Source organism: Podarcis gaigeae (genome assembly GCF_964106915.1).
Source record: "Podarcis gaigeae genome assembly, chromosome: 14".
Taxonomy (NCBI): Eukaryota; Metazoa; Chordata; class Lepidosauria; order Squamata; family Lacertidae; genus Podarcis; species Podarcis gaigeae.
In genome coordinates, this window is record NC_139690.1 from 53,555,032 (window position 1) to 53,576,610 (window position 21,579).

Genomic DNA, 21,579 nt, shown 5'->3' on the forward strand with positions numbered 1-21,579 from the left:
GCTGGATCTGGCCCCCGGGCCTTGGTTTGCCTACCCATGATTTGGAGGATAGGCCTTGGGTCAGCCCTCGTCCCCATCCCCAAATGGTCTGTGCTTGCTGCCTTTCCCTTCTCCCCGAGGAAGAGTCCCGTGTGACTTCTAAACTAGCGCTGCCACCTTCTAACTAAGCTGCAGAGATTTGCAGCTTTCTCCCCGGGATGGAGGCCGCTGCTGGGGAGGGAGGGACACGGGGACTGCTGTTAATGAAAGGGCTGGTGCTGCAATTATCTGCATGTTTTTAATAGATCATCATGACTGATAGATGATAGATTTCGGTTAGTGCTTCATTGCTTTTCAATTGTTGCTTCCTTCCGATGTTTTCATCTGTAAGCCACCTTTGAGTCCCTTTCTGGGTAGAAGGCGGGATATAAATAAATATATAAAAACGAGGAGGAGGAGGAGGAAGGGGCTGCTGGTCTCTTCCCAGGGCAGCATTTAGGCAGGAGGGGGAGCCTGATCGGGGGTGGGGGGCGAAGGGAGCTGTTGTCCCCTACATTGCACAACTCTCATGTGGCAGCTGTCCCAGATCCTCAGGTTTTTGGCCACCGGCAAACGTGCAGTGGAGCTACAAAGGAAGCAAGGCCCTCGGAGGCCACGGCCGGCTCTACAGCTCGTCTCTTGGTTCTGGGGAGCCTGGTGGGCTTGTTCGATTCTCCTGGGGTTCCTCCTCGGGGGTCTCGGCAGCCTGGAAAGGCAGAGCCCAGCGTCACCGTGGGAACGGGGACAAACTCAATGTTTGGAGTGGGCATGAGGGGTTGCCGCTGAAACTCACCTTGGTGTTGTCCTGGGGAGGGATCTCACCCCCGTTCTCCAAGAACGCCGAGAAGGATTCCAGGTCTCTGGCGCTCCGGTACTCGATCATCTGGGGTGGAAAACGGGGGGGGGGGTGTGTGTGTTGGCCTGGCTTTGCCCCACAAGCAGCTGCTGCCTCCCTTCTACCTCCTGGGGGAGCCTCCTTGCTCTACTGTCCCGGAGGACCTGGGCACATCCTGAAGTCCCCCCACACCACACCACGGGCGCACCTGCATTACCTTCTTGTCCTGCCCTGCAGGGAAGTAGTAGAGCGTTGGGTAGGCTCGGATGGGGAGCCCTGCTACCTCGTTGGCCGTGGCGTCCAACTCGGCGATGAGGACGTCCTCGTGGTCTTTATATTTCTCCCCCAGCTCTGCCCAGGCGGGCGCCATTGCCTTGGAATGGGGGCACCAGGGGGCATCTGTGGAAGCAGAAGAGAAGGGATGGAGTTAGGAAGTCGCAAGTCTGCTTTGTCATCAGGCCGGTTCGCCAGCTGCATCCCTCTCTGGAGAAAGCTGATCTGGTTTCAGTTGTGCAGGCTGCGTCCCTCTTAACACCTCGCTGTGGGGCTGCCTTTAAAAATGATCCCACAACTGGCACAGAGGATGTAGTGGCTGTGGGTGTTTGCACTGATCTGGTACCAATTGCACTCGCTGCTGGTTGCTTTCTGCTCCCATTTTCAGGCCCTGGTTTTAACTGTTAAAGCCCTACATAGTGCGGGACTCTTCAAAGACCCTGCTCTGTTGTGGCCTGTTATGGCCTATTGGACTGATGGGTAATAATAATAATAATAATAATAATTTATTTATATCCCGCCCATCTGGCTGAGTTTCCCCAGCCACTCTGAGCAGCTCCCAATCGAGTGTTAAAAATGGGAAACAGGACCTTCTCAGTGGTGGGCCCAGCCTTTCGGGATTTCCTCCTCAGGGAATTCTGGCCCCAGTGAGTAGTCTGGCCCCATTTCAAAGTACCCTGAAGACTTTATAAATTCCAGACTGTTTGGCTGATATACATTTGTTATCACACTGGTAATTTATTTCTATGCGGTTTTTGTAATAAATGTTTTCTGAACCACTTGGAAAGGGCTGGGCTCTGAAAGTCTGCAGAGCAGGCAAGGTCTCTCAGCAGCAATTTCCCTGGAGAAAGCTCAGTCAGTAGAGCAAGAGACTTTGAATCTCAGGGTTGTGGGTTTGAGTCCCACACCGGGCAAAAGGATTCCTGCAGTTCTGTATATGCATATATCACTGAGCTCTGTCTATGTACCTGAAAAGTTTGGGTCAAGCCTGTTTCTGCCAACTGGGGATGAGAGGGGAAAACCCCCAAGGAGGGCTGCCCTCTCTTCTTCTGCCCTCCCAGTGAGCTTCCGCAGGATGCCCGGAGGGAACGCGGACGAGCCCCAGAGGCAGCTTTGAGGTTCCTCCTCCCCAGTCCCAAAGTGCCACTTACAGAACTTCACAAAGACGCTCTTGCTCTCGTCAAACGCCACTTGATCAAAGTTCCTGCCAACCAGGGTCTTGACGGGCGCCTTATCCCAGTCCTCTGGAATCTCCTCACTCATCAGGTACGGCTGGAATGATGAAGCAAAGCTTAGTGCTGTGGGTCGGTGGAGTGGTGAGAGACCTGTTTTTCATTTTTATTTTATTTATGATTTTCAGTTTTATACATTTCAATAATTTTGCAATCATTTTAACATTTAAGAACTTGACTTCCTTCCCCCACTTTGTGTAGTTCCTTAAATTTATTTTTAATATTCTCTGCACATCCAAATTAATTTGCTCATTTATCCATCTACTTTAAATTCATGCTCTTATAAAACTTCAGGTTATTACAATAATCCTGCCAATGTTCTTATCTGTTTACAGTTTGTTTGTAAATATTCAATAAACCGTTTCCATTCTTTTACAAAAAGTTTGCTATCTTGATTTCTTCTTTTTCCAGTAAGTTTTGCCATTTCTGCATATTCCATAAGTTTTTGTATCCATTCTTCTTTTGCTGGGACTTCTTCTTCTTTCCATTTTGGGACAAGTAACATTCTTGCTGCTGTATTCGCACACATGAATAAATTTCTGTACAGTTTGGGTAGTTCTCTCCCTATAATTCCCTAAAGGAAAGCTTCTGGGTTTGTTTGTTTTTACAAACATTATTTTAAACATCTTTTCCAATTCATTATATATAATTTCCTAATAAGCTTTAACCTTACTACAAGACCAGGAGTGGCGAGAGACTTCGGGCCTATGGGTCTCCCCCCACTGCAAGGGACACAGCCTCCACTCTGCATTTTTGGCCCCTTCCCTACTGCTGGGGGGAGAGGGGGCCTGGTGGAGGCTGTGGCCACTGCCCCACCAGCTCACCTGTAGGGCAGAGCTCCTTCCCATCTGGGGATGGTGGCTGTTAGAATTCCTGCTCCGTGATTGCAGTCATGGGATTGTTGTCTATCACATGACGGTGTATGTTTTCATTCCACAGTGTGGGAAGTGACGGAGAGAGGATGTTTTGTGTTACTGTGTTCCGTGAAGTGGGAATATTGTCCTTTGTTCTTTCTCTCTTTGCTGTCTGATGCAAGAGATAGAGGGAGCCATGTTGCAATGCTCTGTGTGTGTTTATATGTAAATAAAGTAGATTAGCCAAAATGCTGAGTTGCTGAGGTCTGTGACGCAAGGTGCGCAGACTCTGCGGATCCCTAAGTGTGCTGGTGTTGGTTGGCATCGGTCACTGTGATGTTCAGGCAGAATAAACCTTTTGAAGCTCCTCAAAGAACGACCAGGAGGGAGAAAACATACCAGTTGGGCATGTGTCTCAACCAGGGTCCTACTCGAGTGTAGGAGGAGCTCCTGACAGTGGCATCCCTGAAGAGCATTCAAAGAGACTCCAACCAGAGAAGAATGGCTTATAAAATGAATGGATTATGCTGAAATGGCAAAACTGATGGTAAAACTCAGAGGACACAGCGATGAACTGTTTATGGAAAATGGGAGGCCTTTTTTTTTAGACTACCTGTCAAAATACTTTAGCAATAGGAAATCGCATGCAGGATTTGGAATATGAACAACAACAAGCAACACGCCAGCTAATAATATACTGACAATATTTTTATAATACTATACTGTTTCAAAATTCATAAACAGAAGACATACAATATCTGCATGGGGTTGCAAAGTAATAAGAATCAAATAAATGTTCCATGAACAGGAATGGTAGGAGTGGATTTGAAATATGAGCGGGAGAAAAAAAGGATGATTAGATGGAATTGGGGGGTTTAGTAACAAGTACAGTATAAATGCAGCAATTCAGGATTAAAAAACATGTGGGGTGGGTGGGAAGACAAAAAGAAACATATAATTGAATGATAAATTGTATGTGAAGTACATTTTTTTTGGAAAACCCTAATAAAAAGGAATATAAAAAAAGAGTCCTCGTCCCTTTCTCCCCCCCCCCACCCAGCCTGACCATGCAGCTGGCTGCCCACCTGGACTTTGCCCTCCATCACCTCCTGGCAGAAGGCATGGATGGCAGGAGCCGCGAGGGATCCATCTGTGACCAAGAGGTATTTCCTGTTGCTCTCGATGTTGATGAAGCGGATGGCGGGAGCCTCGTGGCTCTTGAGGCCAAAGAAGTGCAGGATCTGGGCTCCTTCCCCGTTGACGTCAGCCAGCACGAACAGCACCTGCGTAGAGGGGCAGAGATGCGTAGAGGGACAGATATTCCTGTCCAGCGGGACAGGAATATGCTCCCTGGGACTCGCCTCCCAGAAGCAGAAAACACAGCACCCACACAAACCCCAAACCCCTCCCTGCATGGGACCCCCCCAAGCCCCAGGGCAAATGTGCCGGCTGGCCGGGGGGGGGGGGGGCTCACCTGTCCCCGGAAAGCAGGGGCAGCATCTCGGAAGCTTCTGAGGAGCTCCAGCTGAGAGTCCTGCGTCTTGTTGATGAAGAGCAGCAGGTGGTTTGGGATCTTTGCCCCAAATATCCTGGAGGAGTTCTAAGGGAAAGACACAGGCGGGGGTAGTGATCAGGTGGGATTGCTAGGAGGAATTATACCAAATATGGAGCAAGCCATCTGTGTCAGCAATGAAAGCATTGCATTGACTGGGTTTAAGCCATTTTGATATGATTTTTTATCAATCCACGCCTCTGCATCCCTGTCCTATTTCTCTTGCTTGACAAGTCATGTACACAGCCCAGTTGCCAGTTGCTTCGTCAGACCATGAAAGATAGCAGGCAGTTCTTTGATGTACCCTTCCTTGATTTTGTTCATCTTAGGGCCAGGAAATAGTTTTTCACATGAAGGTGATAAAGATCCCTATCGTCCTTGCCATCCTTCCTATCATGTTTATTGCTGTTTATGACCTCCAGGGTTGCTGAATGCATCCCTCCTTTTTAGTTCTGTTTTATTTGCCCCAGAAGTATGCATGCTTAATTAGTTTTTGTAGTTTAACTTTGTCCCACGTGGGGTTTTTGAAATGCTCAGAGGAAATCTGATTGGTTCTTACGTACACTGTGTAAAAAGTTCTTTTGTGAATAAAACGACCTGGGACGGAGGGTGGACAGGCATTATTATTATACGCACCCCTCCCAGAGTCTTGCTGGTCAAGCCTCTGTGTGTCTTCTATTAATCAGAGTCTAATCCTTCCTTTGCTTTGGGAATGCCAGAGCGGGGACCCCCCAAGGGTGGAGGGGCGTAAATGTTAGGCTTCTGTTTTGACACACTGCCCAGTGGTGTTCACAGAAAGGGGGAGGGTGTTAGGTTTCTGTTTTGCCACTGTGCAGTGCTTAGAGTCACAAGACTCTGTTTACATTCCAGACATTCCAGATTGTTGGAAGTGTCACAAGAGACGGGAGATGGATGTTGATATTACTGGTTTCCTGTTCCTTTGTTCCAGTTGCCTCCCTGCTTTCACAGAGAGATGATGTATATTCTTTTCTGTCTGCATAGTTAGAAATAAAACTCTTAGCAATGTAGCTCATATTTCTCGTCCTTCTGCTGCTTGGATACTCTGCATAACAAGGGAACGTGCCTGGAGCCTCATCAAAGGCTCAGGTTGTGAATCACTGCTGGAGGACTTGACCGGAGGAGTAGCTCGGCCAAATGCTAGTTCTGACAGTGAGGACAAGTGCTCCCAAATACCAGAAGCAGAAGAGCAGCCCTCTCTCCCCCAGGGAGGAGGCCTGCATCTCTGCAGAAGAAATGGCGAGGGGGCTGCACTGGGCTTTCAGGGTCCCCCTTCCCTGCCAGGCAGACCCAAAGGCCCAGAGCTGACCGTGACCCAACCAGGGTCCTTCCATTGAGCAGAGGGGTCCCACCCACAGCGTCAGGGACTGAACATCGGAGGAGGAATGATAGAGACAGCCCCCCCTCTCCTGGACCTTCCCAAGAAGAAGAGGGCAGTATAGAATTACAACGGTGGTTTGCAGAAAGTCATGACTCTGAGACAGAAGAGGGGAAAAGCTGGGAGATAATGGTAAAGGAGGGGGAAGCAGCAGAGCCGGAGCAGCTGGCTGACACATTATCATTCGAAAGCATTCCTGACCCCCCTTCTCCCAGGACCAGGCATGCATTGAGAGTAGTAGAGCAGAAAGCTCAGAGGCATAAAGCACAGCTCAACTGGCGCAGGGATGACGTAGAATAGGAGAGACAGAGGGGGTAGGACTTTACTCAGAGCAAGGCCATTATCTAGGAGAGATGGCATTTCTGTGGGATGTGATACATAAGTAGCAGTCAAGTGCAACATTCCTTGTTTTCCTAGAGTGGACATGCAAGGGGATGTTTGGACTAGCCGGTCAAAAACTTCCTGTTTCCTCCTGACTGGGACATACTTCCTCTGGCATGTGACTAGAGGTGGGTGTGACCTTACCTGTGCAGGTAACAAAAGCACAAGGCATGCAGCCATCTCTCTCTCTTTGACCTCCTGTCTTCGTTGGAGCAGCTTTTTAGCTAGAGATGCTCTGCTGGCCAACAGAGGACAAAGAGACTATCTCCATATGGGATAGACTCACATGTATATATCTGTTACTAAGTCTGCCTTCAGGGATCCATCTGTGAACTGATGCTGATGTGAGTAAACTATTTTTATATATCTTAAATAAGATTGTGGCGTGTTTATTCTTTTAAGAGGGAAATAAGGGATCTTACCAGGAATCTATATCGAGAAGCTTAAACTCGCTTGCAACCAGCTACCCACTGTGCCTTTAACGACGAATGTTAAAACTCTTCTAGGTTATAGAACTTGCTAGCGCAAGTTAGGAAGGATATTAATAAACAATATATCCTCTCCTGCGTCCCTGAACATTCCCACAATTTCTGCGTTCTCTCTCTGTAAATATTGAATAAAATACTTGGTAAGAACTCTTCTTTTTTATCTGCTTCTTGGCTGCCACCGTGGGAGGGATCAGATTCCCTGGAGCCTGACACGCAGTGGCTCCTATCCCTCTGCTTGCCAGAAGGGGAGGTCACAAGTTGGAAGCCCCCCCCCCCCCGGGTCATCTGGGCCAACCCCCTGCAATGCTGGAAAATCCCTCAAAGGGACAAGCAACCCTGGCAAGAAGGAGCCAGGAGGAGCTGGGCTCTGGCTGGCAGCCAGGAGGAAGAAGGGGCTGAGGAACTGCAGGGCCCCCTCTCACCTGGCTCGTATACTCCATCACCAGCTCCAGGCTCTGCGCCAGGATGAACTGTGCCAGTTCTGCCCCGTCCAGGCCGAGCTCTTCATCCACCAGGAAGTCTTCCCGGGACTCATCGTGCTGCAAGAGAATGAATGAATGGATTAATGAATGAATGAGTCTTTCTTTGCATCAGCCACCAGCCACAACAATAAAGCAAACAAAATTGTGGTATACAGAGGATAACGGTAAAAAGTCAATTATGTAAAAAACATTTTGGGGGTTTGGGTCAATGGTCAAATAAGGGATCTTATTCTAATTGCCCCGGCTAAAAACTTTGCAACCTTTGCTGTCACCTGTTCATCTTGATCTGCCAAGAGAAAGGACACTGTAACAGTGGTTGGGTGACCCAGAATGGACAATAATAGAAGGATGATAGCCCAGCTACTCACACTGGGTTTTAGAAAAGCGAACAACTTAATTAGGCAGCGCTTAAAATGATATCGAGCGACAGAACAATCTGGCCACAATAAGGAAATTTTGCCCATGGTATGACTATTTTTCACCCAGTCATCTTGACTCTCTGGCACCCTGTCTGCATAACTTAATAATTCCAAAATATAGATGCACTTTTCCTCTCACAAGATTGAATATACTGCCATCAGCTGTACTTGAGGGGTGTCTCCAAAAAATTCTACTCGAAAAATGGTGACAAGAGGTGACAGAGTCTGTCTGGGCAGATCCAGGGAGCACCATCTATAAATCTCAGCAGCTGCAATAGTCACAGAAAGAAACGCCTCCCCTCTAAATGCTCTCCCCCCCCCCCGGTCTTTTAACCAACCCTGCAAACTCCTGGAAGTGCCCACCTGGCCCAGCTCTCACCTTCCGGAAGAGAGAGACGGTGCCAGGGTGGGTCACGTTGAACTTCTCAAAGAGCTCAGAGCGGTTGGTGAGTGCGAAGGCAACGTCCGGAGCATCGCTGGCCACATCGTAGAAGAGGCGCACGTCTTCACCCTGCAGGTCCTGCAAGGAATGCGTGGCGGCTGAGCCGGGCACAGGATGCCAGGAGCAGCACGCAAAGGATATCCAAGGCCTGCGCTCCGTTTGTGGAGAGGAAAGAGAGTCTCGTTCTGGGAGACCTGCTTCCCCCAGCAGGGCCTTGGGTGCGGGGAAGGTGCCTCAAGACAGCAACTCCCTGGGGACTCCCCAGCCTGCCAGTTGGGCCCCAAATGTCCCCTGGAATGTGCCAGAGGCTGACCCTCCCATTTCCTCCCTTTCCCAGCTGCGGGGAACGGGCAGCAGGCTGCACCACCAGGAAGCAGCAGCTCAGGAGTAGCAGCTTGGCTTGGCTGAAGGAGTGCAGAGACACAAGCGGGGCACTCACAGAGAAGAATCCGACCACCGCCACCACGTTGGCATCCAGGAAGGCAGTCGCCTGGCTGGCATTCTCCAGCAGCACCGCACTGGGCCCAGTTTTCCGTTTCAGCCACTTCACGATTCCCTCTGCGTCTCGCTGGCCTGGCAAACGGGCGGCAAAAGTGTGAGTTGTGGGGCTGCGCCATCTGCTTGACCAGGCGCTGTGTTAAGAAGGGAGAGTGGCAAATGGCACCACTCCTCTCACAGGGGCTCATGAAGCCTGAGGTTCAGATGAGAATAAGCCCCTGATGTGATGCCACTGCAAAGAGGGCGAATGCAATCCCGGGAAATCTAGGTGAGGAGCTGCAAGCGAAGAGCTCTTGTTGCTCCCTCTGAGTTGAAGCCCTCATGTCAGGGAATGGTCTGGATCTGAAGATTGGGGAATGCAGTCGTGGACAGATAAGCCCCTCTCGGAAGTGGGGGGGGGGGAAATATCCCCCCTCCAGCATTTCCAGAAGCAGAGAGCGAAGCAGAAACAAACATAGAAGCGGAACAGATTAGGGAGGAGTTACCCAGCTACGAGATAATGGCAAGAGATCCGGAAGGGAGGGGGCAGCTGGAAGATACATCAATTGAAAGTGGGGCGACCCCTCCCCCTCTTCCCTCGGACTCAGAGGTCTGAACGTATTGGAGAACAAAGGAGACTGAGAGGGGGAGGAACTTCCCATTGGCACAGTCCTTGCTGCGGAAGTCAGAAGTCGGATTCAGAATAGGCAACTGATCTCCTTGCAGAGGGTTGTCTGTGTGTGCAACACAATGCTGTAATAAAGGACTATAAATCTATCAGCTGCTCGTTAATTCTATACTGTGAGGAAGAGGAGGAAGAGGAGAACTCCCTCGCTTGACACCTCATGCCCAAAGAGCCACAGGATAAGAACCAAGGGAGACCCCGGCTGCTGCTGGATCCGGCCCATCTAGTCCAGCATCTTGTTCTCAAAGGGGCCCCCAGCCGGATGCCCCCAAAGGGACCCAAGGGCCGCACCAATGGGTATTCAGAGCCACCCTGCCTCCGACAGGGGGGGTCCAGGACGGCTGAGAACGCCCCGCAAAACCATGGCCTCTTCTGACCTGTGAAGTCCGCCGGGTGAGTGCGGTTGCCGTCTCTGAACAGCTTGAGGACGGGGAAGCCGCTGACTCCGAACTCTGCGCTCAGCTCCTTCTCCTGCTCCCCGTCCACCTTGGCCAGGCGCAGCGCAGAGCCCTCCTCCTTCAGCAGGGCGGCGGCCTTGGCGTACTCCGGGGCCAGGGCCTGGCAGTGACTGCTCCAGGGGGCATCTGGGAGGGAAAAGGAGGAGGGGTGAAGCGTCAACCCCACAGGCAACAAATGACAGTGCGGAGGTGTGTAAGGACATCCGAGGAGCCTGCTGGATCGGGTCCAGCATCCTGTTCTCACAGTGGCCAGCCAGAAGCCCCACAGGGAAGCCCACAAGCAAGACCTGGGTGCGAGAGCTACTCTTCCCTCCTGCGGTTTCCAGCAACTGGCCTTGGGAAGCATTTGCTGTCTCTGAGTGTGGGGCCAGAGCAACCCCATTGTGGTGGTGATTGGGGGGGGGGCACATGCACACCAGTGGGTCTCAGGAGCCACAGGCACAGCAGGAGGGTGTGGTTCTGTAGGCTGCCCTCCCTCCTGTCCCCTGGGCCAGGCTCTGTGGGCCTGGCAGGTCATGTTTGCTCTCCCCATAGGCTGCTGAGAGCCGCTTTTGCTTAATCTCCTCTCCTCTCGCCCTCCAGAGCACAGAGCAGGTTTGCTCCAACAAAGGCAGCTCTGTGGTGCCACAGGAGGACACAGCTGGGGTGGGGTGGGGGCTGGAAGGTGAGGCGGTAGCTACAAGAAGGGTAATAATAATAATAATAATAATAATAATAATAATAATAATAATAATAATAATTTTATACCCTACCCTCCCTAGTCAGGGCCAGGCTCAGGACGGCTAACATCAAATATAAATTACAACAAAATGTAATGGGGAGAAAAGCTAATTGAAATACTGCTTAAAATACAGCTTAAAATGCAGCCTCATCTTAGTGGTAGCCCATAAATGAAGACCATGAAGGGAGGGAACGTCAGATATTCACCCATGCTGGTCCTACATGGGCCAGCAAAAAAGCCAAGGGGAAATTTATATACCAAATCCTATTTAAGGGGTCAGAGTGAGTCTAAGCCGAAGGCCAGGCGGAACAGCAGGCCCTGCGGAAAGATGTCAGATCCCGCAGGGCCCTGGTCTCTTGGGACAGAGCGTTCCATCAAGTCGGGGCCAGAGCTGAAAAGGCCCTGGCCCTAGTTGAGAGGGTATCCTTGCCGGAGGGGATGTCTCTCAACAGGGTCCACTGTGCCCCCTCCCCTAAGCAACCAAGCAGCCTGAAGGGGGCGCTCCGGTTTGCCCCACCTGCCCCTCCCAGCGCCTGCTGCCTTTTGCCTGGGGGTGCAGGCCAGGGGAGTCCCTGGTGGTGCCCCGGTCAAGCTCTCCCCCTGCAGCAGCTGCTACTCACAGAACTCCACCAGGAGCAGCTTGTGCTTCTGCAGGGCTTGGGCAAAGTTGCTCTGGTTGAGCACCAAGACCCCCTGGTCCTCCTCCTCCTCCTCTTCCTCTTCCTCTGCCTGGTTCCTGCTCTCCTGGGCCCCCAAACGCTGCACTAAGGCCACTGCCAGCCCCAGTGCCAGCAGGAGTCTCGGGAGGCAGCCCATGGCGGCCTGGAGGAGAGAGAGGCAGAGTGCCGGAGCCAGGAGATGCCAGGCAGGGAAGGGGCAGATAAAGCTCCTGGGGCAAGCCTTTCCGTGACGTGGAGCCAGAGTTTGCCCCACGTGGCCCTTCCCCACTGGCTGCCTGATAAGAGCTGCTGGGGAGGGGGTGCTGAACCCAAGGCAAACGGCTCGGGAAGCTCTGCAAACACCATCTTGGAAATCAAGATAACCCCACAATTAATAGTAGAAATGAATGCATTTATACTCACTTGCTTTGATGTGAGCTAATTGGCCGACTTTGACGCATCCGTGCTTTTTTCTGGGGGTATTCAAGGGGACACAGCACTGGTAGAAAAGCACCGCTTGCCTGCCACCCAATCCCCAAGCAGGGCGAGATTGCAGGGGTTCCAGGACGGGGTTCCCTTGGAATGAGGCACAGCAGAGACTGTGGCGTTTTCAGGATCTATGGTTTTGTTAGGGGAAAATCTAGGTGCAGCCTGAGCCAAAGATGGAGGATCTCGCAGCATCGACACCCCAAAAGGCCTTTCTTCTCTCACTGTGACAGCCTTGGAATCGCCCATCCACCAAGCATGGCGCTGTCTCTCTGGCTTCTCAGCCTGCAGCCGCCACTCAGCTCAGCTCTCACCAGCCAGGCTGGCCATCACCCTTCCACATCCCAGCCAGGCCAGCCACCCGCAGTTAGTCACTGCCCTGGCAATCCAGCTCCTTAATTTCAGACGCTGATGGTTCTTGGTGCGAATTTCCCGGACATACCCAGAATACTGCAGTGGGAAGCAGCATTCAGCAAAATGTCCAGGAAAATCCAGGTTTCTGGCAAGCCATGATTTTGCCCAAAAAGATCAACAACTTTGGGCAAAAAGAAAAGAAAAGCTGAACAACTTTTGTTTCAGGATTTTCGTCTTTTGAAATCTGGCAGCCCTAGTCCCTCGGCCAAGACCTATTTAGTTGGTCTCTAAGGTGCTACTGGACAATTTTTATTTATTTATTTTGACCCATTGGCTGGGCAGAGAGATGCTGATGGAGGTGCTTAAATGGCAGGCCATTCACTTGCAACTACCCAGTTAGCAATGGCTTCTCCCATCAGCTATTAACCTTTCCTGGGCTCAGGACTCCAAGTGTCAGAAGGGGCTGCAGACACCCTGCAGACTGACCCAAATCACAACACTATTCTTGATGTTTTTTAATTGCTGTATTTCCCCCCCCCCAATCCTTGGGACTTTAGAGTGAAGCCCCCCCCCCAAATAATAATACAACAACAATAAGAAATAGCAGGCCATCTAGAGAAGGCATCTCCTTGGCCAGACCTCCTGGGCTGTGGCTGTGCTCAGCAACCCAGAGAGGGGCTCCCGGGGGGGAAGGGCGCTGGCCAGACCCAAGCAGGAGCAGCGGCCACACATGGGGGTCTTGTGTGGGGTCCTGCCCAGCTTCCCCTTGCTCTTCCTCACGCAGCGCCATTCCATGGAATGCCCCCGCCCTGCTCTGGGCATTGTTTGAATTCCACCCCAACGGCTGCTGCCCACGCAGAGTGGCACTGCCATGGGGCTCAGCGGTGAGGCAGGCTTGGGGGGGGGGGTTGGAAATGGGAATCTTGGCACAGAGTGGGGGGCTTATTCTCCGGGCGGGGGGAGCAAAGGAAACTGAGGAACATAGTGAGCGGCCTCCAAGAAGTGTGTGTTTCTCAAGTGCTCGCCCCCCCAAGGAAGGAGCCCACTCCTATTGGTCGAGGTCCCTTTGGCCTTCCCAATAACATATTTGAGGGGGCCAGACCCCTCCCCAAAGTTGATTGCCATTCAAATGGTTCACATGTACTGCTACTTGTGATTGATTATATGGGATGGTGCTTATCCCCACCCCCATATTTTATTCCACTTTGCACCCCAGCCAGCATCAAGCTAACTCCATGTTGCATTAACCCTTTCCCCACAGAGAGTAGAGGTTTGGGGCCTGGCCAAGCCCCCTCTGAAAGACAGGTAAGGAATGCTTCTGGGCAGAGACCCCCTTGGGGAGCTTGCTGACGTCCCTGATGGGGGGGGCTTCCTCCCTCCCTCCCCACATTGCTGGGCAAGAGGGGAGCCTCCATCTGACCCTTGGCCGTCTGCTCCATTGCCCAGCAAAGCAGATTCTCCAGGTCTCTGGCCTTGCCCCTCTGTGAGGAGGAGAAGGGGGTCCCGCAGAATCCCTTGGGACCACCTGTTTGTGGGGAGGGCCAGGCCAGGGGGGCAGAGGCTGCTTGGAGGCCAGTTGCTTCCTGCCCGCAGGTGGATGAGGAGGATGAGGTGGCGGCCACAGACCCGCTTTTGCACATGGAGGCCAGGAAGGGCCACTGCGACACGGCCCGCCAGCTCCTTGCCCAGGACCCAGAGGCCCTCAACAGCCAGGTAGGCCAGCCAGCAGCTGCAGAGGATGGCTTGGAGGGCCCCCTGCCCCACAGGCTGTGGTGGGAGGGCTGGGATGTGCCTGCGATGGGGGGAGATGACTCCTTGCCCCTCTCCAAGGCCCCTTGCCTGCACAAGGCCCACCCCACGGCTGCTCTCTTGGCTTCCCCCTCGCTCTCCAGGACGCCAGTGGCCGGACGCCCCTTTTCTGGGCCACGGAGTACAGACACGAGAGCCTGGTGGAGCTCCTGCTGGCCCACGGAGCAGACCCAGCTGTGCGGGATCACGTGAGGAATTCGCCCTCCGATTGCGCTGCGAGGCTGGACCCGGGGGGGGGGGGAGGAATGAATTGGGGTGGGGGTATTCACTCCCTATTGCCCACCCAGACAGAAGACCAGTTGGGAGCAGTGATGGACCTACAATTTGGGGGCCCTGAAGCTTAAACTGCTATGAAGGCCCCTTCGCAACCAGAAGGAGGTCTGTTAGAAGGGGGGGGGGGGTTACATGAGCCACAGCAGAGCAGCCAACTTTCCCCTTCCTTCCTTACAACATCTGTGCTACTTATGGTACTCTCTTTTATATATATTTTTAAATTAATTTTCAACATATTATTTTCAACAATAATTAAACATATTTTGAACGTCTTATACATTTAATTTTTTTTGGACTTCCATCAATCTCATCTGAAATTTTTCCAATCTAATCACTAAATATACATTTATCACTTCCACAATTACTTTTAACTCATTACTAACATCACTATTCTTTCTCTAATTTGCAATGCTTCACACATTTCTCCTTACAAAACTTATTGTAGTCCTACTAGCATACTTTGTTGATTACAGTTCCTCTTCAAATAAATCGTACATTTCTTCTTTCTGCTGAAAATCTCTGGTCCCACAGGTTTCGGATCCTTCCTGTCATTTTATCTAATTCTGCATAATCCATTAATTTTGTCTGCCATTCTTCTTTTGTCGGAACTGTGCTCCTTACTCTCAAACTTTCTGTTGGTTGATATATACACAACAAAAAATTAATCAATTTGAGTCAAAGCAATTTGCCTCCATCATGTGGCTCAAATGGGGTCCCCCAAATTGAGCCATGTGGACTAAAGTGGCTTCTGGGGCCCAGAAGCTGAAGCTTTGTTCCTTTCTTAGTAGATCTGCCCCAGTTGGCAGGAAGAGGCCAGAGCTGAGCGGGGAATCTCCAAAGTGGGCTGGGCTGCCAGTCTGGACAAGCGGCCCCTGCTGGCATACTGCCACACAATGTCACAGCACTGGCAGGGGTGGAGGAAGGGGTGGGGGTGGGACGCCCCGGGTGTCACCACTGAGGGGGGTGACAAAAGGCTGGGCAGCACTCACCGTGGGGCCTGCATGCCCTGTGATGCCCCAAATGGTCCACCCACTGCCTCTCCCTCAGCTGTAGGGCGGCTAAGTGGGAGGAGGCAGGCAGACTCCTCAGAGGCCCTGCGGAGCGTACTGCCCCAGTTGGCCCCTCCCCACAGGCAGCTAGCCCCACCCCTGGGTGCATGGCACACGCGCTGCCCCAGTCGCCTGATCGGCTTGCTCTGCCCCTGGGCACTGGAGGGGGTGGGCTGTGCCAGCCAGCGAAGAAGCTGGGGGCACCTTGTGGGGCTGACCAAGGAGAGGCTGTGTGTGACTGTGTGTTGCAACCAGAGGCAGGCAGGGAGGCTGCAAGGGAAGGCTGCTGCTCACTTGTGCCAGGCGCAGGTCCTCCTGCCTGGAGGATCCTGGGGGCAGCAGGCCCTGGGGGCCCTGGGGTGGACAGACTGCTCCCCCTTGCAGTCACACCACCCCTTGAGGGTGGCCTGGGAGGTGCTTGGCTGAGGGCCCCCCAGCTCAGCTCACCCCATTCTCTCTGCTGCCCACCCCCTTCCCTCCTTAGGAAGGGAACCTCTGTCTGCACTGGGCGGTGTATGTCGGCAGCCCCTCCATCGCCAGAATGCTGCTGGACGCCGGCTCCGATGTGGATGCGCTGAATGGCCAAGGCGACTCCCCCCTGCACCTGGCGGCCCAGGAGAGGCGCTACGAGTGTCTCGTGTGAGTGAGGGTCTCCCCTGCCCATGTGGGAATGTTGTGGACGGTAGGAGAGGATATATTGATTAAATATTATCCTTCCTCACTCATGCTAGTACATTCCTCTGAATATTGCAGGAAGTTTGTAGATTCATTAGACTCTCTTGAGTTAAACAATCCAGTCTGGCTTGTCCAGATTGGGTTTGTTCCTGCTAAATTCCCCTCTAAAAAGAATTCCCTCTTAAAAAGAATAAAGACACAACAGTCTTCTCTTCAAAGTAACAAGGAGTTTACTTACATTCAGTTCACAGTATGATCCTGAAGGCAGCCTTTAGCTTGTAGTTACAGAAGAGAGTGTGAGTTTATCCTATATGGGGATTGAGCCCATGCGCTGCTGGCTGAGAGCCAGCAGACAGCAAAAGACATCAAGAGAGCAGCATCAAGAGAATGATCAAGAGAAAGATGGCTGCATGACCAGCTCTTTGATGGGGTCTCCCAGGGTCACACTCACCTACCTGGTCACACCTAGGGGGAAGATGCTCCAGAAAGGTGTGACAGGAAGTCCTCCTGGCACTGGAGTAACACACACACACCCCCCCCGCGTATCCACTCTGGTCAAACAGGAAATGTTGTATTTGATTGCTACATCCCACAGCCCCTAGCCAGGCCCAGAGCTTGGCTGCGGAGAAGATGCAGCCATCGCCCAGAAGCTCCCTTGTGCCCTTGGCAAGGAGATGAGAGGTCAGCACCCGCCTCTCCCTTAGCCTGGCTGGGCAGGGTGGGATATTCAGAGAGCAGTGCAGACCAGACACTCGCTCTTTGCTAGGCTGGCACATGAGAGGCGCTGACGCTCTAGTGTGCTAGAGAGGACTCTGCAGTGAGAGATGCTCCTGCTGTGTCCCGAGAGCAAGGGGCCCCAGCTATGTATCTCCTCCAACCTGCCTGGGCTCTTCCTCTCTTTTTCGTCACTTTCCACCCAGCCAGAGCTGAGAGAGCATCTGCTGAGTCTAACCCTCCGCCTTAAAGCATCCTGGATTCCTCCATCAAAAAGGCTCAAACCAGCTTCCCTTTTAAGCTGCAAAGGAATGACACCCTGCTGAACTCACAAACCTGAGGAAGGAAGGATAATATCTAGCAAATACCGTACTGGCCTGAATATAAGCCGCACCTTTAAAATTTGGGGGGGGGGGGGGAGAGAGAGAAAGACAATACCTGAATATAACCCGCTCCCTTAAAATTCCGCAGGCACTCACACCTGTAAATGGCAGATGTAGAATAAAATCCTGTGGGTACTAGAGCGGACCCGCAAGTGGGTTAAACACCTGTTCATAGCACCGTAAATGCAAATAAAAAACCAATACTGCACTGTAAAATACGGGGAAAGCTATGAATGGCATTATAATTGATTGCACAACAGTCTCAAGCTTGCAAATTGGCAAGAAAACATTTTGACAGCATGTCTGTTTCAGCAGCGATATCGTAAAAGTCCATTTTTGTTAGGTCGCGAATTTAAGCCGCACTTTTAACTTTCCACGGTCGGAATTTGGCAAAAAGAAAGTGCAGCTTATATTCAGGCCAGTACCGTATATCCTCTCCCGGCAGTGGAGGAGCACAGAGGCAGGCAGGAGGGCTCTTAGCCACTCTGAGCCAGGTGGGAAGGATTTGGGGGTCAACCTAGCCCACCCCCAGGGAGTCGGTCTGGGGGGGGGGGAGCCTGGCTAGAGGATAAGGCAGCAGGAGGCTTCCACTGGGAGGGGGGTATGGATGGAGAGAGAGCAAAGGAACCCCCCCCCCAGGTTCTCCCCGGGGCTCCTGTCTGGGTGGGTGGGGCTGCCACAGCCCTTCTTAGTCCTTCCTTGGTGCTCCAGCTTCTGACTAGAGGACTTGGGGGCTCCCCCCCCCGGGTGCTCAGCTGCCCCTCTTTGCGTCCCACAGCCTGCTTCTTGCCCACGGCGCCAAAGTCTCCCTGAAGAACAGAGCCGGCCGAGTGGCTCTGCAGTGTTGCAAGCCCAGCTCCCCTTCCTGGCGGGCCCTGGAGGCGGCCTCTGCGCGGCCCCCCCAGCCGACGGAGAGGCTCCTCTGCAGGTGAGCGGCACCCCGGGGCGGCTGGGCTAGGGCGGGACCGGGCTGCAGCTGGGGCTCAACGGGCGCTCCTGTCGCCCCCAGAGACATCTCCCGGGGCTTTGAGCAGGTGCCCATCCCTTGCGTCAACGGGCTGGACGAGGAGCCGGTCCCCGGAGCCTTCCTCTACGTCACGCAGAACTTTGTGTCGGACTCGGCGGTGCTCCCCGCGACGGGCTGGGGCAGAAGTCAGGTGAGGGGCATCGTCCGCCCGCTCCTCTTCGGTGCCCCAGGGTGCTGGGTGGGCAGGGAAGCCCCACCAGTCTGGGGCATCTTCGGAGCAGCCCTCCAGACCAGAGGCATTTCGCAGGGCTGTTTTTTGACCGTCCAGGCCTCCTTGTGCTGCTAGAAGGCATCCTCTGCCAACCTGGCGCCCTCCCAAACCCGGGGCTGACAGGGTCTGTCCTCAGAACCCCCTGGAGGGCGCCAGGTTGTCGAATGGTGCAGAGAAGTGATGCTGCTCCTGTTGACGTTGTTTCCGGCACCGGGAGCCTGAGGATACCCAACCCAGGTGGCTTGAGAGGGAGGATCGGGCGGGTCTGTGCCCGGGCTGGCTCCCTGCAGAGGACCGCCAAAGCAAAATAGTAATGAAAATAAATAATAATTATTACTTAGGCGTCTGCCAAGCTGTGGCTGCCAAGCTGGGGGCTTTGTAGGGGGCTGAGCGTGACCCCCGAATCTGACCGCCTTGCCTTCTTTCAGCACTGCGAGTGCGCCAGTTCCTGCTCTGCGCCCACCTGCCCGTGTGTCGAGCGCAGCCTGCGCTCCTGGTACACTCCGGTGAGAGCCGCTCCTGCCCTTCCTGGGGTCAGACGGGGAGGTCAGCCGGAGCCACTGAGGGCCAGCCGGCCGTTTCTCTCCTCTCGTGGTCCAGGATGGCCGCCTGGCACCAGACGCGGCCGGCAGCGCAGCCGAGGCGGGCCCCATCTACGAGTGCCACATGCTTTGCTCCTGCGCCAGCTCCTGCCCCAACCGGGTGGCGCAGAGGGGCCTCAGGTGAGCCCCCTTTCCCTGGGCCGGGGCCTGCGGGCTCCCCGGCCTCCTCAGTTTACCGACTTCATATATGGAGCTGCCCCACAGCAGAAGTACTTCAGGAAGGCAGTGGGGTGTAGTGGTGAGAGTGTCAGACCTGGGAGAACAGGGTTCGAATCCCCACTCTGTCATGAAGCTCACTGGGTCTGTCACAGCCTCTTAGCCGACCTCACAGGGTCGTTGTAGCGATCAAATGAGGAGGGGGGGTGAACCATGGAGTCCTTAGAGAAAAAGGTGGGAGACAAATGCAATGGATAAACTCAGGCATAGGCAAACTTGGCCCTCCAGATGTTTTGGGACTACAATTCCCATCATCCCTGACCACTGGTCCTGTTAGCTAGGGATGATGGGAATTGTAGTCCCAAAACATCTGGAGGGCCAAGGTTGCCGATGCCTGAATAAGCTCTTCTGCTGCCTTGCTTAAGAAAGTTGGGGGGCCAGCCAGGTGGGCAGGTCAGCAATACCAACCTGGTGCCCAGAGATCTCCATGTGGTCGTAATCGGCGCCCGTGGCAAAATGTGTCTGGTGCCTGGCTAATTTCTACCACTGGGCAGGAGCACCCACCAGCCTGGGTCAGATGCCTTGGCACCCTCTTCCTTTGCCCCCTGGCCAAATGGCACACGATGGTGTCAACGGCCTCTCCTTCCGAGGACGTTCTTACGCAGAGCTTGGATGGCCGCCCATCAGGGGTGAATTGGTTTGGACTCCCGAATGGCAGGGGGTTGGACTAGATGACCCCTGGTGTCCCTCCCAACCTTGCCATTCTGTCATTCTACGAGCAGCCCCTTTCCAGATTCCTGCTTCCGTGAGGGGACCCTTTGTTCCCTTCCATTAAGGAGACGGCGCTTTGCGCCTTCAACCGCTCCCACTTTCATAGGGGCAGAAATACTTGCCGCAGCCCTGCGAGAGAAGCAAAGGGGCGAATCGAAGCCCACCCCCCTCGCCACCTTGTCTCCCTCCGTGCCAGCCCACCCAAGTCGCCCCCTTAAAAAAACAACCCCGCTTGCCACCCCGCCCTTGGGACTCTTGCGTGCCTGCTTCTCTTCTCGCCCCACAACCCCCTCGCCCCTCTGGTGCCCGGTGGGGGTCCCGCTTCCCGCTGCCCGAGGTGGGCCCAGCACCCTCTCATCCGCAGGACGCAGCTGCAGCTGTACCGGGTGCCAGGCAAGGGCTGGGCAGTGCGCACGATGCAGGAGGTGCCCCGAGGAGCCTTCCTCTGCCAGTAAGTCCCGGGGAGGGGGGGTGAAGAGAGGGACTGAGTCCAGGCATTCCCCCCCAAAAAACCCCCCTCATGGCCCTTTCCTCCCCGCCAGGTACTTTGGGGAGCTGATTTCCAGCGCCGAGGCTGCCCAGCGAGAGGACGCCGCCTACTCCTTTGTGGTGGACATGCAGGTGACATCTCCGCCTCCACTTGGGGGGCGGGAGGGGTTTGTGCCCCTTCCCGGGGGGTGGGGCACTGCAGCTCAGCGTTGCCCACCTCTCCCCGCAGGCGGGCCCCGAGTGCTGCCTGGACGGGCGCTTCTACGGCAGCGTGGGCCGCTTCCTGAACCATTCGTGCCAGCCCAACCTGGTGGCTCTGCCGGTGGTCGTGGGCCACGAGATCCCGGGCATCGCCTTCTTCAGCGCCCGGGCCATCCAGGCGGGCGAAGAGCTGGCGTAGGTGGTGCTGCCGGAGAGAAGGGGGGCTGCCGTGGGGTGAAGGGCCCCCCACCTCCATGCCTGCCCCCTGGACTTGCAACCAGACAGGAGGAGGGGGGGCTTCTCGGACTTCAATCTCAGGTTTGCCCTTGCAAGACTCAGCCGGGACGAGGCGCTGCTTGGAGCCAAGCCACTTAGTTTCGCCCGTCATTGGCTCTGGCGCCACCTGCTGGTGGCCTCCCGGGGGCTTCAGCCACTCCCGAATGGGCGCCTGGCAAGCGCAGGAGACGCGGCTCTCTGCCTGTTCCGCTCCTGCTATCCCCCGCCCTTGAACAGAGCAGCACTTTGGGGTGGCGAGAGCCGGTCCCGGAGCGTCCTCTGATCTCCTGCCGGATTGGGGGCGGCGGGAGGGGCCCAGTTTCCCCCGGCGAGGAGGGGAGCGGGCGCCCCGTCTTCACTCGGCGGCGTTTCTGCCCCTCGCAGGTTCGACTACGGCGAGCGCTTCTGGGAGGCGAAGGGCCGCCGCTGGGCTTGCCTGTGCAAGTCGCCCGGCTGCAGATACCGGCCGTCGAGGGAAGGGCCAACGGCAGACGCCGCCGCCGCCGCGGGAGACCCCGGCCTGGGCACCTCCACGTCCTACCCGCTCCGCGGCTTCTCGCGCAAATCCGCGCGGAGCAGCCCTCTGAAGACGGCCCCGCGCCGCTCTGCGCGGCCCCGACGGCGCCCCCTGCGCTAGCCGCGCGGACCCCAGCCCCTGTCTTGGTCCCTCCTAATAAAGAGCCGAAGCCAGCCGCCTGTCTCGGGCCTGATTGCTGCGTCGGGGGCCGGGT

General features: G+C 54.4%; 3 protein-coding genes across 9 annotated transcripts in view; 1 reads left to right on the forward strand and 2 right to left on the reverse strand.

Annotated features, from left to right (window-relative positions):
* LOC310831319 (cytoglobin-1-like) overlaps positions 1–21,579 on the reverse strand; it is a 108,672-nt gene that overhangs the window by 60,518 nt on the left and 26,575 nt on the right. The window lies entirely within an intron of this gene.
* On the reverse strand, positions 259–12,959 carry PDIA2 (protein disulfide isomerase family A member 2). Of its 4 annotated transcripts, none has more exons than XM_083711584.1 (12): positions 12,852–12,959; positions 11,334–11,535; positions 9,912–10,118; positions 8,812–8,945; positions 8,310–8,450; positions 7,452–7,568; positions 4,687–4,812; positions 4,298–4,495; positions 2,278–2,398; positions 1,071–1,252; positions 812–901; positions 259–384 (listed from the first exon to the last, which is right to left on the reverse strand). In XM_083711584.1, the coding sequence occupies exons 1-12, from the start codon at positions 12,942–12,944 to the stop codon at positions 334–336; spliced, it is 1,662 nt and encodes a 553-aa protein (XP_083567710.1). In that variant the 5' UTR covers positions 12,945–12,959; the 3' UTR covers positions 259–333. The 4 variants fall into 4 exon arrangements, with proteins under 4 accessions (XP_083567710.1, XP_083567709.1, XP_083567711.1 ...); XM_083711583.1 differs by having other exon boundaries at positions 259–724; XM_083711585.1 differs by lacking the exon at positions 12,852–12,959 and adding an exon at positions 11,796–11,817 and having other exon boundaries at positions 259–724.
* LOC310831193 (histone-lysine N-methyltransferase EHMT2-like) lies at positions 13,025–21,540 on the forward strand. 4 transcript variants are annotated; one of them, XM_083711608.1, is made up of 13 exons: positions 13,025–13,096; positions 13,474–13,517; positions 13,806–13,925; positions 14,105–14,209; positions 15,828–15,982; positions 17,894–18,043; positions 18,125–18,272; positions 18,782–18,859; positions 18,954–19,075; positions 20,247–20,333; positions 20,425–20,503; positions 20,601–20,767; positions 21,233–21,540. In XM_083711608.1, exons 1-13 carry the CDS (start codon positions 13,084–13,086, stop codon positions 21,483–21,485), a joined length of 1,521 nt encoding a protein of 506 aa, XP_083567734.1. In that variant the 5' UTR covers positions 13,025–13,083; the 3' UTR covers positions 21,486–21,540. The 4 variants fall into 4 exon arrangements, 3 of the variants coding, with proteins under 3 accessions (XP_083567734.1, XP_083567733.1, XP_083567735.1); XR_014557782.1 differs by lacking the exon at positions 13,025–13,096 and adding an exon at positions 13,119–13,214 and having other exon boundaries at positions 20,601–20,890; XM_083711607.1 differs by lacking the exon at positions 13,025–13,096 and adding an exon at positions 13,119–13,214.